General features: G+C 44.9%; 1 protein-coding gene across 1 annotated transcript; it reads right to left on the reverse strand.

The window, feature by feature from the left end:
• Positions 1-5153: 5153 nt before the first annotated feature.
• Ccng2 (cyclin G2) lies at positions 5154-14425 on the reverse strand. The gene is made up of 8 exons (XM_036201478.1): positions 14203-14425; positions 13304-13441; positions 12617-12754; positions 10988-11238; positions 10737-10815; positions 10548-10646; positions 8316-8521; positions 5154-6506 (listed from the first exon to the last, which is right to left on the reverse strand). Exons 2-8 carry the CDS (start codon positions 13439-13441, stop codon positions 6383-6385), a joined length of 1035 nt encoding a protein of 344 aa, XP_036057371.1. The 5' UTR covers positions 14203-14425; the 3' UTR covers positions 5154-6382.
• Between the last annotated feature and the right edge of the window lie 215 nt (positions 14426-14640).

Here is a 14640-nt window from a genome sequence, read left to right on the forward strand (position 1 = left end):
CTGGACAGTAGCCACTAATAACTAGCTTTGGTAGAAGAAACTGAGGCACCACCCTTTACCTAACACAATGCTTAATCACCCTTCACTCCAGCTGCTAGAGTCGGGCTCCAGCTGGACTTCATCTCACCTTTGATGTAGTGCCAGGAGGTATCCAGAGCAGTGGCCTGGGACCTCCCACGTGTCTATTGAAACCTGGCTTTGGAGAAGCTGAATTGTCCTTACACGCAGAAAAGTCTACCTTTGCAAATTATGAATCACTGTAACCAAAAACGGCAAAGACATGACCAGGCACAATTATTAACACAGGAAAATATTTTTCCCTAGTATTATGTTAGGCATGTGGAAGGAGAAAAATGAAACAGAATATATCATCTCTTTTTACAAAAAAAAAAAAAAATCCCAATTGAGGCAAAAGAATAAACCACAGACCTGTGAAATAATTACTGGACATGCTTCAGAGGTAATTGCTATGTGGCTAATAGCAATATAGGCAAAGAGTAAGCAAGCCCTTAACAAGATGGTCATCCTACAGAGTTCCAACAAACCCTACATGGCTCTAGGCATTGGAGCAGGAAATAGTGATAAAGCATCAACTATAAATGCAGAGTAAGAACTGGATGGGTATGTGTCTGGGAAGGCCTAAGTACCAAAAGGTCCAGTGTCAAATTAAAATTCCTAGCTTCGGGGCTGGGTTGAGCTCAGTGATAGAGCCAGTGTTCAGCCGGAGCAGAACTCTGCATCAACCCCAGCACCAACACAGAAATGCCCTGCTTTGGAGCTCTATCTGCTTCTGCCCTGGACCATTCCACATCTGTCCTTATCTTGTTCCCAAGTAGGTAATGACACCTTTCTCTAAACCCTAACCACTTTTCCTTTAAATGAGTAGAAGCACTTAAAAACAGAAGGGGAAATAGTGTGATTTCATTTCACCGGTATTTCTAACAGACTGTTCTTCATATGAATTTCTGCTACCGAGTCAGTAACGATGTGAATGGTGGTACCTGCTTCGGGGCAGCTGTCCGCACCGAGGTTAAGAGCACAGTGTCTGGCAGGTGGATGGGTCTGGACTATAGCCCTGACACTTCCTACATCTAGTCAAATAGCACTGGACGAGGAGTAAACAAGCCATATTAGGCATGGACACACCCTAAGTGGTCATGGAGTTGCTTGTTACCCGTAAAGAAGCAAGGCGGCAGCTGGAGAGAGTGTGGGCCAGATAGCGTACCTAGTGTTGGGCATTCAGCAAAGACTAGACACCAGCAGCCTCTCCCTCCAGGGAACAGACAGTGAGGAAGGTGGGCAAGGGGGACAGAAAACTGATGAGAGAAGAAAAATATTGCTTTATAAAAACAACAGGGAGCTGGAGAGATGGCTCAGTGGTTAGGAGCACTGGCTGATCTTCCAGAGGTCCTGAGTTCAATTCCCAGCAACCACATGGTGGCTCACAACCATCTATATTGAGATCTGATGCCCCTCTTCTGGTGTGCAGACAGAACACTGTATACATAATAAATAAATAAATCTAAAACAAACAAACAAAAAACAACACACGGCACTGATGAGGAGCAGAAAGTCGGGAAGCTCTGGAGGAATTTCGTGAAAGGAAGCATCATCAAAGGCTTTTAAAAGTACAGGATTTGTTGCAAGTTGTTCCATTTACCCAGATTCCCTAAGGATGGGGATAATGCGGGTTAGTTTGGTGTCACGCAGTGCAGCAAACACTTCACTTGGTCTTGGCACACAGGAACTGTCCCACATCCAGCCAGTGAGGGACAGGGAGTGTAGAAAGAGACTCCTCCTCAAGTGGGAGTTGTCAGGGGGGGGCAGCAAGGTGCTTCAGCCAGATGTATGTGTGTGAAGCCACTGAAGGGGGTCGAAGCATGATGAGGGAGGGAACCAAAGCACTGCAGGCCAAAAAGCTCACCCCTCTGACCACCAGGAGGAGGCCTAGAAGGGCAGAGCCACAGGGGAGTCACATAAGGAGCTTGAACTGGATACTAAGCACCTGAGATTCTTAAGGGTTTCATCAAGGGAAGGAGAAGGAGATAATCTGTGTGTGTGTGTGTGTGTGTGTGTGTGTGTGTGTGTGTGTGCATGTTTCTCAGATCATTTTTGGTTTGGTTTGGTTTGGTTTGGTTTTTCTAGGCAGGGTTTCTCTGTGTAGCTTTGCTCCTTTCCTGGAACTTGCTTTGGAGACCAGGCTGGCCTCGAACTCACAGAGATCCACCTGGCTCTGCCTCCCAGTGCTGGGATTAAAGGCGTGCGCCACCACTGCCTGGTGGCTTCACTTATTTCTGTGTAACAAACCATCCCAAAGCCTAGCAGCTTAAAACGACGACTTATTTCCCATGAGTCTGTGGGTGGACTGGGATCAGCTGCTGGGCTTCCTCTGAGATCTGTAGGTGAAGATCCAGGGTCCTCAGCTGGAAGCACAGAAGGACACCAAGATGATCTTTCTCAAAACCCTCTTTCCACATCGTCCCTTGTCTTTCAGGCTCAGTGCTGGGGAGGTTAGACTCGCCGGCTGCCCCTCTGGGAGACTCTCCACCAGTCGGAACTCACTAAGCCCAGACAGGAAGTTGTTGGATATTCCTGGTACTTACAGGAAAACTGCATTCCAAAGAGACAAGTGGGGGCTCCAGGATAAAGGGCTTGGCTGGCATCTACAAGATCTTGGATTCAATCTGGGCATTTAAAAAAGAACAACAACAACAACAAAAAAAAACAAAACAAAAAAAAAACCCAAGGAAGGACAAAGTGAACGTTTCAATCTATGTAAAAACTGAAGTGGCCTGCCTGTATCAAGTGATAACTCCTCTGTGTGGTGGGAGAGGTAGGGTGTAGGGGAAGCACTGTGCTGCAATCTAGTGTTTCAACAATGAAATGAGTTGAAGGAAAAAGCTCCTGGACTAAGAAAACGGTTCAAGTTGCCATGAGACGTATGCAGCCAACATCTCTATAATTAACTTGAATGTTAACTCTGGAGGGTTTATTAAAACACAGTACTTATGCAATGTCACATCCTGGAACAGGAGGTGGAAGCAGAGGCAGATGGGTGGAGACCCAGCACCCTGCCACAACACCTCACCAGGTACAGCAGAAAAGCACACCCACCTTACCCGACAAACCACAGCATCAAAACCAAAACAGGCAAATCTTTTTATCAGCTCAAAGGGGTGGGTCACCAATGAGGTCAAAACGGTAACCTCGCCCTCAACACTGTGGTAATGTGCAGATGATGCCCGAGTCTCAATCTTACTCATCACTCCCTTAGAAAGGCACTTAATTGAATGGCACCAAGTGATTCTCCTAGTGATGCCACAAAAAGAAAAAAAAAAAAATCAAACTTCATCCTATCTTCCACATAGCTGCCAGCTTTCCGGCTTTAACGTTTTAGCTTCAGGAAATGACAAGGGAGGAAAAAAGGCCAATGATAGAGCAATAGGTTCAGCGTATGAGATGAGGAGGGACCTTTCGAACAATTTTTCAAGACAATTTTTCAGGTGAGCCAGAACCAATCAAAACTGGAACAAAAGACATTGAGGTCAGCATAGTAACCATCCAGATAGAAGGGGTGGGGGCGGGGTCATCTGAACCAAACCAGTAGTAGAAAAAGAGGAGAGCCAATGAGGAGATACAAACAATATAAATGACATCCTCCAAATGAGGCTAGGGACTCTCCAGAACACAAGGAGAGACAAAGGTATCGGCCAGGTGTTCTCCTTGAATGGGTAGAATTCTGATTCAGTGAGATAGCTATACAAGAAGAGCAGGTTTAGAAGTAATCAGAAACTTCCCAGTAGAATGGCCAGGGTGAATAAGAAGTTGGGAGCTCAATGAAGAGGGCTAGGCTAAATATATCAAAAGCTAGACGTAGGAGAGCTGGAGCCACGGACAGATTCACCCAGAGAGACCTAGTAAGAAAAGCAATACAATCCGAGGGACTGAAGAGGGTCACAGGATTGAGAAGACTACAAAGGGCCTTTGCATCACAGGAGTCAACATCTGAAGCAGAACACACTAGCTTGTCCAAGCTTTTCAATAAGGGGTCATCCTAGAGCAGATTCCTCACTGGGAAGGTAGGAAGCTGGGGCGGTTTCAGTAAGAAGGGCCCCGGGAGATTTGAATGCTTGGTCACCAGGGAGTGACCCATTAGGAGGTGTGGCCTTGTGGATGCAGCTTTGTTGGAGGAAGTATGTCACTGGGGATAGGCTTTGAGGTTTCAGGTGCTAAAGCCTGGCCCAGTATCACTCTCTTCTTGTTGCTTGCCAATCCAGATCCTGAACTCTTGGCTCCTTCTCCAACGCCCCATCTGCCTGCACACCACCATGCTTCCAACCATAATGGACTAAGCCTCTGAACCTGTAAGCCAGGCCCAATTAAGTGTCTTCCTTTATAAGAGTTGCGTGGTCATGGTGTCTCTTCACAGCAATAGACACCCTAAGACAGAAGTCATGCCTATTACCTCCAGGGCAGAGACAGCACATAAAAAAATTATATTCCATATACATGGTTTGCCAACCAAGTAGAAAACATATCTACAAAATACAACTAGAATGGGAAACTGATACAAAAAAATTATTTTTAAGATTTGAGAGGCCAGGTATGGTGATACACGCCTTTAATTCCAGCACATGGGAGGCAGAGGCAGGCAGAGCTCTGTAAGTTCAAGGCCAACCCAGGCTATGTAATGAGTTCCAGGACAGTCAGGGTTAAATAGAGAGACTATCATTTCAGATAAGGAAAAAAGAAAAAAGCTGAGCTACAAAAAGCAAGACACTAAGAAACTAGTGGGACTCCATCACCAAACACACCATGCTTATTTACCCAGCAACATTCCAGAGGTTGTACAGTGTCCCAGCCTGGCCTACTTGATACCATATTATTGCCTTTGACAGTGAAGAAACAGACATTGGATTAGTGTGCCATCTCTGAAAGTTTAATATGAACCCACCCAGAGATAGGTCAATTTTTAAGTGACAGATGCCCTTTTGGTATTTCCAAGCCAAGGGCCAAACTGATGAGAAACCACACAGGAGGGCTTGTCAGCAGTTAAAAGGCAGATGTGGGAGCCCTTGGCTTCACTTCAAGCCTTTGTGATGAAACTCACCAAAAATCAATTAAAAACTACATATAAGGAGAATTCATTAATATTTTTATTTTGAATTACAACCTATTCTGACTTCAAAAAAAAATCTACTTTGGAAAACACCTCAATGGGTGTTGACTTACTAATAAAAAGTAAGTCATCAATGTCTGGGAATATAGAACACACAATAAATTATATTTACATGCACTGACCAGATTACCACACACACAAGGTAAAAAAATACAGTATTTTATGTACATTTTAAAGGATTTACATTTTCACATAGCTTTATAAAGTTAAAAATTCTCTGTACAAATCTTCTGTGTACAGAGTGCACACATCCTCACCCCTATGGCTGTATCACCACACAGACTTGCTTTAACTAATACTACAAACACTGGAGTTCTTTCACTTCATATTCAAATCTTGGCACCCATATACAATACATTATGAAATGTGAATTACAAAACAATTAGAAAGTTATCATGCAGAGTTTTCAATACAAGAAAGTGAGATGAACTAAATCAGTGCTTATCAATTCCATTTCCTGTTCTGTTCATATTTGTTCCCTTTCCTGTTTCGAGTTCACACAGGTGCATGCAAAACTAGCAGATTATGGATCTTTTAGATAACAATAAAATAATACTACAGTCTGACAATACTTAGGTATTAAAAATGCAACTAACATCCCTAACCTGATGACAATTTCTGCTAAAGCAGAAATCTCAAGACATTTAGAAACTAAAATTCACAGATATGTCAATATAACTCTTAATGTATAGGATCTGTATCAGACACTATCATCAGAAAACAAAGTTGGTGTTTGACACTCAGAGTCCTGGATAGTCTGTTCTGAGAACAGGGGAGAAGGAAACCCAAGACAAACCACGGAAGGCTTTCCACTGTCCCTGCTAAGGAAGTACGTGCACACTCCCACTCTGTTAGAGAAAGACACCTAAGGCTCCACAGTTGAAGATGAGCTACACCACCCACCTACAAAGTCTGGAAAGTAACGAAGGTATCAGCACCTTCCTTCCCCCCCCACAGGTAAAGTCAACAAGAAAAGAAAGTGCCAACGTATAAAGTACTGTGAAGAGGCACTAACCCATTTGATGGCTTAGGATTAAATATGAAAATAGGCCAGATCTGACCTGCATAATAAATAGAAGGTAGGTATTCCAGTCTGTCTAATTCCTGTCTAGATGGGGGATGCACTAGAGAACTACCCACTCCCCCATTTATTGCTTTGAAACAGGCGCACATCCTTTAACTCCTGACACAGATCACGGGATTCTAAGACGGAAAGCAGAGTGTCTGAGCCACTTGGAAGTCAAAAAAGAAGGTGCACTCTTGGTCACTGGGAGAGGAACTGCTGAGACTCTCTTCTCCACAACTCATGTCTTCACCAGAGTCCTCACTGAAAGGAAAGAGACAAAAGAGGGTGTCATTGCTTGAAACAGATTATCTGTAGGCAAAATACCACAGCCTGACCGGTCTACACACCACACTCAAAAGATAAGAAAAGATTATTTACACAGCTGAGTTGAGCTTAATGTCAAGTCTGTTCTCATTAGAAGATAGTTTTTCCTTAACAATAGTTTTCATCTATTTATTTATTATAGACAGGGTCTTTCTACATAGCCCTGGCTGTTCTGGAACTCCAGATGTAGACCAGGCTGGCCTTGAACTCATAGAGATCCTGCTGCCCTTGCCTCTCAAGTGCTGAGATTAAAGGCATGGGCCATCAGGTTCGGTTAACAATAGTTTGTTTGTTTTTCCTAGATAGGGTTTCTCTGTGTGTAACCTTGGCTGTTCTAGAACTCACTCTGTAGACCAGGCTGGCCTCAAACTCACAGAGATCCGCCTGCCTCTGCCTCCCAAGTGCTGGGATTAAAGGCCTGTGCCACCACCGCCCAGCAAAAACAGTTCTCTTAAGAGAGCTACCCCAATTACTATTTGCCTCCTATATGCCTGTCCCATTCACTGTAGCAGAAGTAACCACAGAACTCTAAGTATTTTCAATCCAGGGGTGAAACTGTGGTGTTTAAAGGTCTTCCCTCTGTCGGTTACTCCACCAGGGGTTCTCTCAAATGCCAAAGCAAGGACACACACTCTGAAACTGGAGTTTCTGGTCCTTACCTGACAGCCGAGAGAGAGTATCAAGTTTAGTAAAGTTCATGTTACAAACAAAGTAAGTGGTGGCTCTTGGCCAAACCTGAGTGCATCAGTGGAGTCTTGGTAATGACGGCTCCTGTATCCACCCTCCTCCTACAGCACCCTTAACACACCAGCAGTGAAAAGCCCGGGGCTTTTCAATTGCTTTCGTTTTAAAAATGGAATTCTGTCTCGAAGAGTAAGGAGAATGAGAAGATAAAAATGTGGTTTTCAAGTGGGGTTACAAGCTGCCTATTTTAAGAAACTACTAATTAATTTTCTGGCTTGAAAAAACACTTCCATGTGAAGAAAGATGTTCTCCTACAACTCTCCACAGGAGATTCTCTTTAGTCTTTTGACACAGTGTCCCACGTGTAACAATGGTCTTGAACTCCATACACTAATGGTCTTGAACGCCATACACTAAGAATGATCTCAAATTTCTGGCCCTTCTGCCTCTAACTCCCAGTGCTGGGACTACAGGGATGTGCCTCCATGCCTAGTTTACACAGTGTTAGGGATCAAAATCAACGCTTCCTGCATGCTAGGCAAATACCTCCCAACTGAGCTACATCTCCCAGTTCTTTCTTCTTTTTTTTTTTTTTTTTTTTTTTTTTTTTTTTTTGTTTTTTTGAGACAGTTTCTCTATGTAACAGTCCTGGCTGTCCTGGAACTCACTTGGTAGCCCAGGCTGGCCTTGAATTCACTGAGATCTGCCTGCCTCTGCCTCCCAAGTGCTGGGACTGAAGGCATGCACCACCACTGGCTGGCTCCTCTTTTCATTTTTAACTACATTTATTTACTTATTTTAGGGAGAAAGGGAGGGAGGGAGAGAAGAGAGGGGGAAGAGTGTGATGTGTGTGCATGTGCCAGCACTCCTGTATCACATGTGCAGAGGTGAGAAAGTAACCTGTAGTAGTTGGTTCTCCTTCCACACTGTGGGCTCTGGGACCCGAACGCCAGCTTGTCAGCAAGTGGCCTTACCTGCGGAGACATCTTGCTGGACCTTATAGTTATTTTTTTATGCTCAAAACCCATCATTCTATTTAGTCTGTGGAAGATGCTTGCTCACCTCTCACTTCCGTCAGAACAGCCCCCCTCTGGGATGGTGGGTAGCTCGGGAACGCTGTAATAGCTGCTGTGCAGGTTTTGCGCTGTGCGCCTTGAAACAATCCAAACCAGCTTCCTCAGGTCAGGTTTGCAGCATTCAGGAGAAGAATACTCTGCTAGGCATTTAGAAACTAATTCCCTCCAATGAAAGAATTCTGTGTCGCTGATCTGGGTATAAAGACGGATAAAGCTGTTATAACAATGGTTCTCAGACTCTGCTGCCCCTTGGAATCAGAGGTGCCAGGTATTCTGATTTAACTGATGAAAATATGACCTGGGTGCTAAGAAAAATTATGCCTATTCTAAGAAAACACTGACCTAAAACCAAGCCTGTTTAAAAAAAAAAAAAAAAGGATCAAGTACATCGTTTAGTAGTGCCAAAGAAAAGAAATTCAGCATCTTTATTTAAAAAAAAAAAAATTCCTTTCTGTAACAAATGTTTCTTGAACAAATCAGTTTGGATTGCTTATAATATCCATCTACATCCCGGCATCAGATACAAACTCAAACCAGCACTATCAGAGAGGACATTCCCAGGAAGGGCAGCTCCTCCCCCACTGGAGAATGCCCACATGACTCAGCGCAAACACGAAGATGCTTTCAGGTATCACTATCCTGCTCAAGTTCAGAGGAAGAGGGCTGCGGCAGAAAAAGCATCTCCAACCACTACCTCACACTGCATACACTTCCACCACAAACAGAGGCCTGTGCTCATGGTCTGACAGGTTCACCCAGCTCAAGGAGTCTAAATCCAGCCGGGCGGTGGTGGCGCACACCTTTAATCCCAGCACTCAGGAGGCAGAGGCAGGCGGATCTCTGTGAGTTCAAGGCCAGCCTGGGCTACCAAGTGAGTTCCAGGGAAAGGCGCAAAGCTACACAGAGAAACCCTGTCTTGAAAAACAAACAAACAAAAAAAGTCTAAATCGACTTCCAACTCACAAGCCTCCTGCCTCAGTCTTTGAGGTGCTGGGATTACAAGTGTATGCCATTACATCTGACTTAAAAATGAATTCTTTCAAAGTATTTTGGCCTCTATTTCCACTGAGTTTGCCTACAGCTTTAGCTCTTTGTAATCTGGCAACTACCAGTCCCTTTTACTATTCTACACATATATCCTCAGTGATATCCTTTTATTTTCATAAAAATTCAGGCTGGAGAGATATCTCAGAGGTTAAGAACACTGACTGCTCTTCCAGAGGTCCTGAGTTCAATTCCCAGCAACCACAGGTGGCTCACAACCATCTGTAATGAGATCTGGTGCCCTCTTCTGTATACATAATAAATAAATCTTTTTTAAAAAGATAATAAAAAAGTTCTATTATTGTGTGTGTAAATTTATGAAGACAGTTCTCTTGCTGTGGATTATGGATATTGAACAACTGATCAACCTTTAGTACATTAGATCCAAGTCTTGGTCATCCATGATTCCTTGACTCCTCTGCATACTTGGCTTCTGAGGAACCAATCACCTTGGATACACTTGGCCCTGTGTGTGACTGCAGCCCAGCCACTCCACCTTAAAACAATGTCCCCAGTTTACCTAGCCATAAGCCTCTGCTATGCAAACCTCCATTCTTGCAGATGATGGATGTTCAGCCAAGCTCCTAATCACAGCACCTCCCATGGATTGCCCATGTCTTTGCTAAGAACCCTAAAGTACTTCTCATACTATATCTAACACTAAGTCCCAATGACAAGGAGCATTGTTTCCTGTTAAAATGTGATTTCTTTAACCAGACTAGTAGTTTAAATAAGAAAAGGCACTCTGCTTTTGTTTTTCCACCATGACTGCAAAAACTTACAAGCATGGTCCAGCTAAGGGCTTTAAGAAACTGCTGATAATTTTCGTAGTGCTACTGAGGTGACTCAGCCCTCCACACAGAGATGAGAGGGGACGGTCACCTATCACCTTAGGGTATTCAGTGTACTTTACAGTACACAGTTGAGGGCAGGTACTGGGAGTGTGCACAGCTACCCTGCCATAGCACACAAGTCCCCAGAAGGAACACCTGCATTCAGAAAGAAGTTGGGCTAAGCAAGAGTTTCTTCTGGCTTAATACTGTCTGGGTCAAAGCGGACTTTGAGAATTAGAACAGTTGACATACAAGAAAAATGAACACACACTGAGAATTTCACGAAGTGTTATATAAAATATTTAAGACATCACAAGAAAACAAAGCCCAAAGATATTTACCTTCAAATGTTTTTTAACAAGCAGGAGAATTTCCAGCAATTCAACAGATTTTACCGTTTCTATTTCCAAATTGAGAAGGCACAGAGCTAATACAGATGGCTACAAGAAAAAACAAACAAAAGCACACACATTAGGGGGGAAAATTGCAATAGAAACCGTGAGACGTACGTAAGCAAGACCCAGACTCACTTTTGCTTTTGAAAAGACAAGCCGGCAGTTGCAGGCTTTCAGTTGAGCTTCAAGTTTATCGAGGCTCAGTATTTCCTTCCTGTACAAAGCAAGGGAGAGAGTTATCAAACCTTCAGAGAAGTTACTTGGGTTTTAAGGACTCAAATGCATGCTGCAAGTTCAGAGGGAGTAAGATTTACGGACAATCTAACTTCCTACTGTGAGTTGAGGCGATGTTCAAGGCACAGGGATATTCCACGAGTCCCACTCACCTTTCTGAAGTATGACAAAATACAATTGCGTGGTATAAGTGCAAAAAGTTTAAGGCAGTAGTAGCTTCCAACTCATAGTGCAATTTCTCTGAGATTATGTTCTCCATCCGTTTAATGTCCGAAGCCGTGCATTTACACTGGCTGATCCGGATCACATCGTGAGTGGGCGGAATGTTGCATTCTTCCTCCACCATCCTAGCTGCCAGCAAAAAACAGCAGACTCCAATGCAAGACAAGTGTTTTGGTTTCACCTAAAAACAGAGCAAAAGGAATCCCAACAATCACCACTTAGATGTAGCAAGACACTGAACAAACTTCACCCTGCTTCCCTTAGATGCACTTGCCTTTACCTGCAATTATTTTTACATTCTAGACCATCGTCAGCTCTCTTTTTTAAAAAGAAAAAAAAAAAAAAATGGCTACTTGAGCATTTATTAAATTTAAATGCACGTCAAATAATCCCAAAGCTGGTTCAAAAGCTTGCTTTCTGGCACTGAGTTACACTTCCTATTTCAGACGCAATAAAACTGAGAACAGTACATCTCCCTCAAAACAATCCTTTGAACACACTCATGGACATACACACACCACACAGCATTCTACTGCTTTGGATAAAGGGAAACTATTCTACATCTGCTCTTTTTATTCAAAACTCTACCATTACATAATGTAATCTTGCCCAGGAGAAGTACCCCATTAACTGTGCCGTGTGGAGGACTTCTGTGGAGCTGCCATGAACAGATGGGTGCCCTTTTCTTCTCAGTGCCCTAGAAAGTGACCCAGCAGCTGACAGCGATCCTATTGGCCACAGAATTTGCACTTTTTTAACAGTTGCTGCTGACTATTAATAAGACTATGGCTCCCCGCTTTGAAAGGCCTTACAAAAAAGGCAGCAGGTCAACTTTAACATACTGTTACACTCCATGTGTCATGTTTCAGTATTAAAAAACATGTAGGCTCCAAGAAAAACACGATGAAAAATAAAAATATAACCCCTCCCAAGCAGTAGTTTACTTTTTTAAAAATAAAACGTCTAGTTTCTTTTATGTCAGATTGGGCAGTTTTATAAATCAGCCTGTAACAGATATCATCATGGCATTTTTTAACAATGTGAATTTTAATCAATTCTCACCTTCTCCCCACAGCAGACCCCCCAGCCTCCTATAAACACTAAGCACTTAAAGCATGATTTTATAATGTCTTTCAAGAGAACACATTTAAGAGGTACAACAACCTTACTTAAGATCTAGAAATACAATTTTGCAGTCTCTTTGGCACGAATGAATGAATTCTTATTACTTTATGGATAGAATGCTTTATCACACCCATTTGACAAATATTATTGAGCCCTGGGCATTTGACACTATTGGGCACTGAATATTGAAAAAATGGAGATTTGTCGGATGTGGTAACACATCTTTAATTCCAACATTCAGGGAGGGGAGGCGAGGCGGAGGCAGAGGCGGAGGCGGAGGCAGCCAGGTCTCTGAGTTAGAGGTCAGCATAGTCTACAGAGTGAGTTCCAGAACAGCCAGAGCTACACTGAGAAACCCTGCCTCAAAAAACCAAAAGTAAAAGTAAAGATACCAAAGGAAAAAAAATGTAGATTTAATAAAAATGATTAAATACCTTCATAAGAGCCAAGAACCTATCCAAAATATTGACAGCCAGAACAAAAGTTTCAGTGCAAGATCCAAAAAAGTTAGTTAGACTTCTTAAATCTTCTACTTTGGCATTTCTCAATCTTGAACATAAAGTGTTATCATTCTGAAATAAAAAACCAGGAATCCAAGTTTATTTTCTTAGAATTGAATACATAAGTCCAGAAACTATACTTTCCCGTTTAGTTTTCAACATTTTATGAGTATGAGCTACTTAAAGCTTATCTATATACAAGACATAAATCACTGCTTTTAAAAGTTATCCAACACAGAAGAGCTTTACAGCTTAATGTAAGGCGACGCCTTTTGCCAGTTCCCAGCACTTCAGGTACAATTCAGCTCCCCTAGAACAGATAGTGTTGGAAAAATTATGAAATTTTGTATAATTATTATGTATGGCGCTTCTGTTTTTTAAGATAATTTAAGATCCTATCATAAATATTCCCTAGGAAGTCCCCATCATCTGAAGAAACACATCTACACCACATTGGTCTAACTTCCACTTAGAACAAAAGCATACAGCCTTGTGCGGTTTCAGGTTTTTCTTAGTACAGGAAGGCCATTTTTGGATTTAACTTTGTTAAAGCCTTCAGTACTGACTTAACAGGGGAAAACAAAGTTACCTTCTCCACATTCCTACCAATTCTCAATTTACCTCTGGGGTGGCCTCCATCAAGTTCAGCCCTTTTTCTCGAGGCTGAAATCTCTGTTCTTGCTCCAGGTAGAAGTTCAACAATCCGAGAAGCTGAACCCCCTCGCCACCTGCCAAGTGCTCGGCCCCCAAATCCTTCATCTGCAGCAAATACACCGTGGCCGGTTAAGAATGCAGGAGCCCTCCAGCTAGGGACGCCCCAGCTCACACAAACCAGACCTAGGGGAATCCACCCCTAAAGCCTAGGAGGCGTGGCATGGGACAAGGATCTCGGTCACCTCGGCCGGCCAGGGCTGGGTCAGACCAGCCCTCTGGCTAGCAGTGTTGGGCAAACAGGAAAACTGTCCAAGGAGCGTAATGTCCCCAACTGTCCGCATCACCTGGACAGCCCAAGAGGGACGTCTGCCTGGAGGAATGCGGGGGGACGGGAAAACTGAAGCCAGCGATTCTGGGGCGGGGCGTTGCACAATGGGAGAGAAGGGAGGGGGAGTCTCGAGACTGAACAAAGAACTGGAAGGAGGCGGCTTCGGAGGCCCGCCCCGCTCCGGGAGCCCCGCCCCAGGGACCCCCTTCTCTCGCGGAGCCCACCTCCAAGCTGCCCCCGCGGCTTCTGCAGCTCCGACGAGCCCACCGTTCAAGTCAGCGCGGCCCACCTAGCCGTGGTGGGGGGCAGGAGTCCAGTCCGCCCGCGCCGGGCACGAACACAATACCTCGGTTCAGCCACCGTGCGGAGCCCCGGGGCTGTCAACCCCCGTGTGGCCACCCACCCCTCAAAACATCCCCGCAGCCCTTGTCAGCCCCTGGGCTGCAGCTGGGGACCCTGAAGCAGCTCTCAGGGGACTCCACCGCCGCGATCCCGACCCGTCACCACGAAATCCAGAGCCAGCGGGAGGCCCACTCACCGTGCGGGCCCCGGCGTCGCGAACCGGCGCGGCGGGGGCGTCCGGACCCGTCTCCGAGGTCGGGGAGCAGCCGCTTCAGCGGTGCTCCGGGACCCGCATCCGACCTCCCCGCCACCGCCCGGCCTTCACAGCCCCGGCCGCATCCTGCTCCGCAGCGGGGCGTAGCGCCCACCCCGCACCTCCGCGTCCTCCCGGCTCCGCCGCAGCCTCCCGAGCCGAGCAAACCCCTTGTTTTTGTTTTCAGTCGGAGACGCCCCCAAGGGGCGGGGCGCGTGACTCCGCGCGGAGGGATCCTCTCTCCCTCTGCTCAATGGAGCTGGAAAAAGAGTCCCCGCTCCGAGCCTCGGTGCCCAGCCTCTCTTAGCTGCCTCTGTTCCTCTTCGCCTCGCCTCGCCGGGTTCCGGGGTGGGGAGTGGAATCTGGATTTCAGCCTCATTC

Source organism: Onychomys torridus, chromosome 10 (assembly GCF_903995425.1).
Source record: "Onychomys torridus chromosome 10, mOncTor1.1, whole genome shotgun sequence".
NCBI lineage: Eukaryota > Metazoa > Chordata > Mammalia > Rodentia > Cricetidae > Onychomys > Onychomys torridus.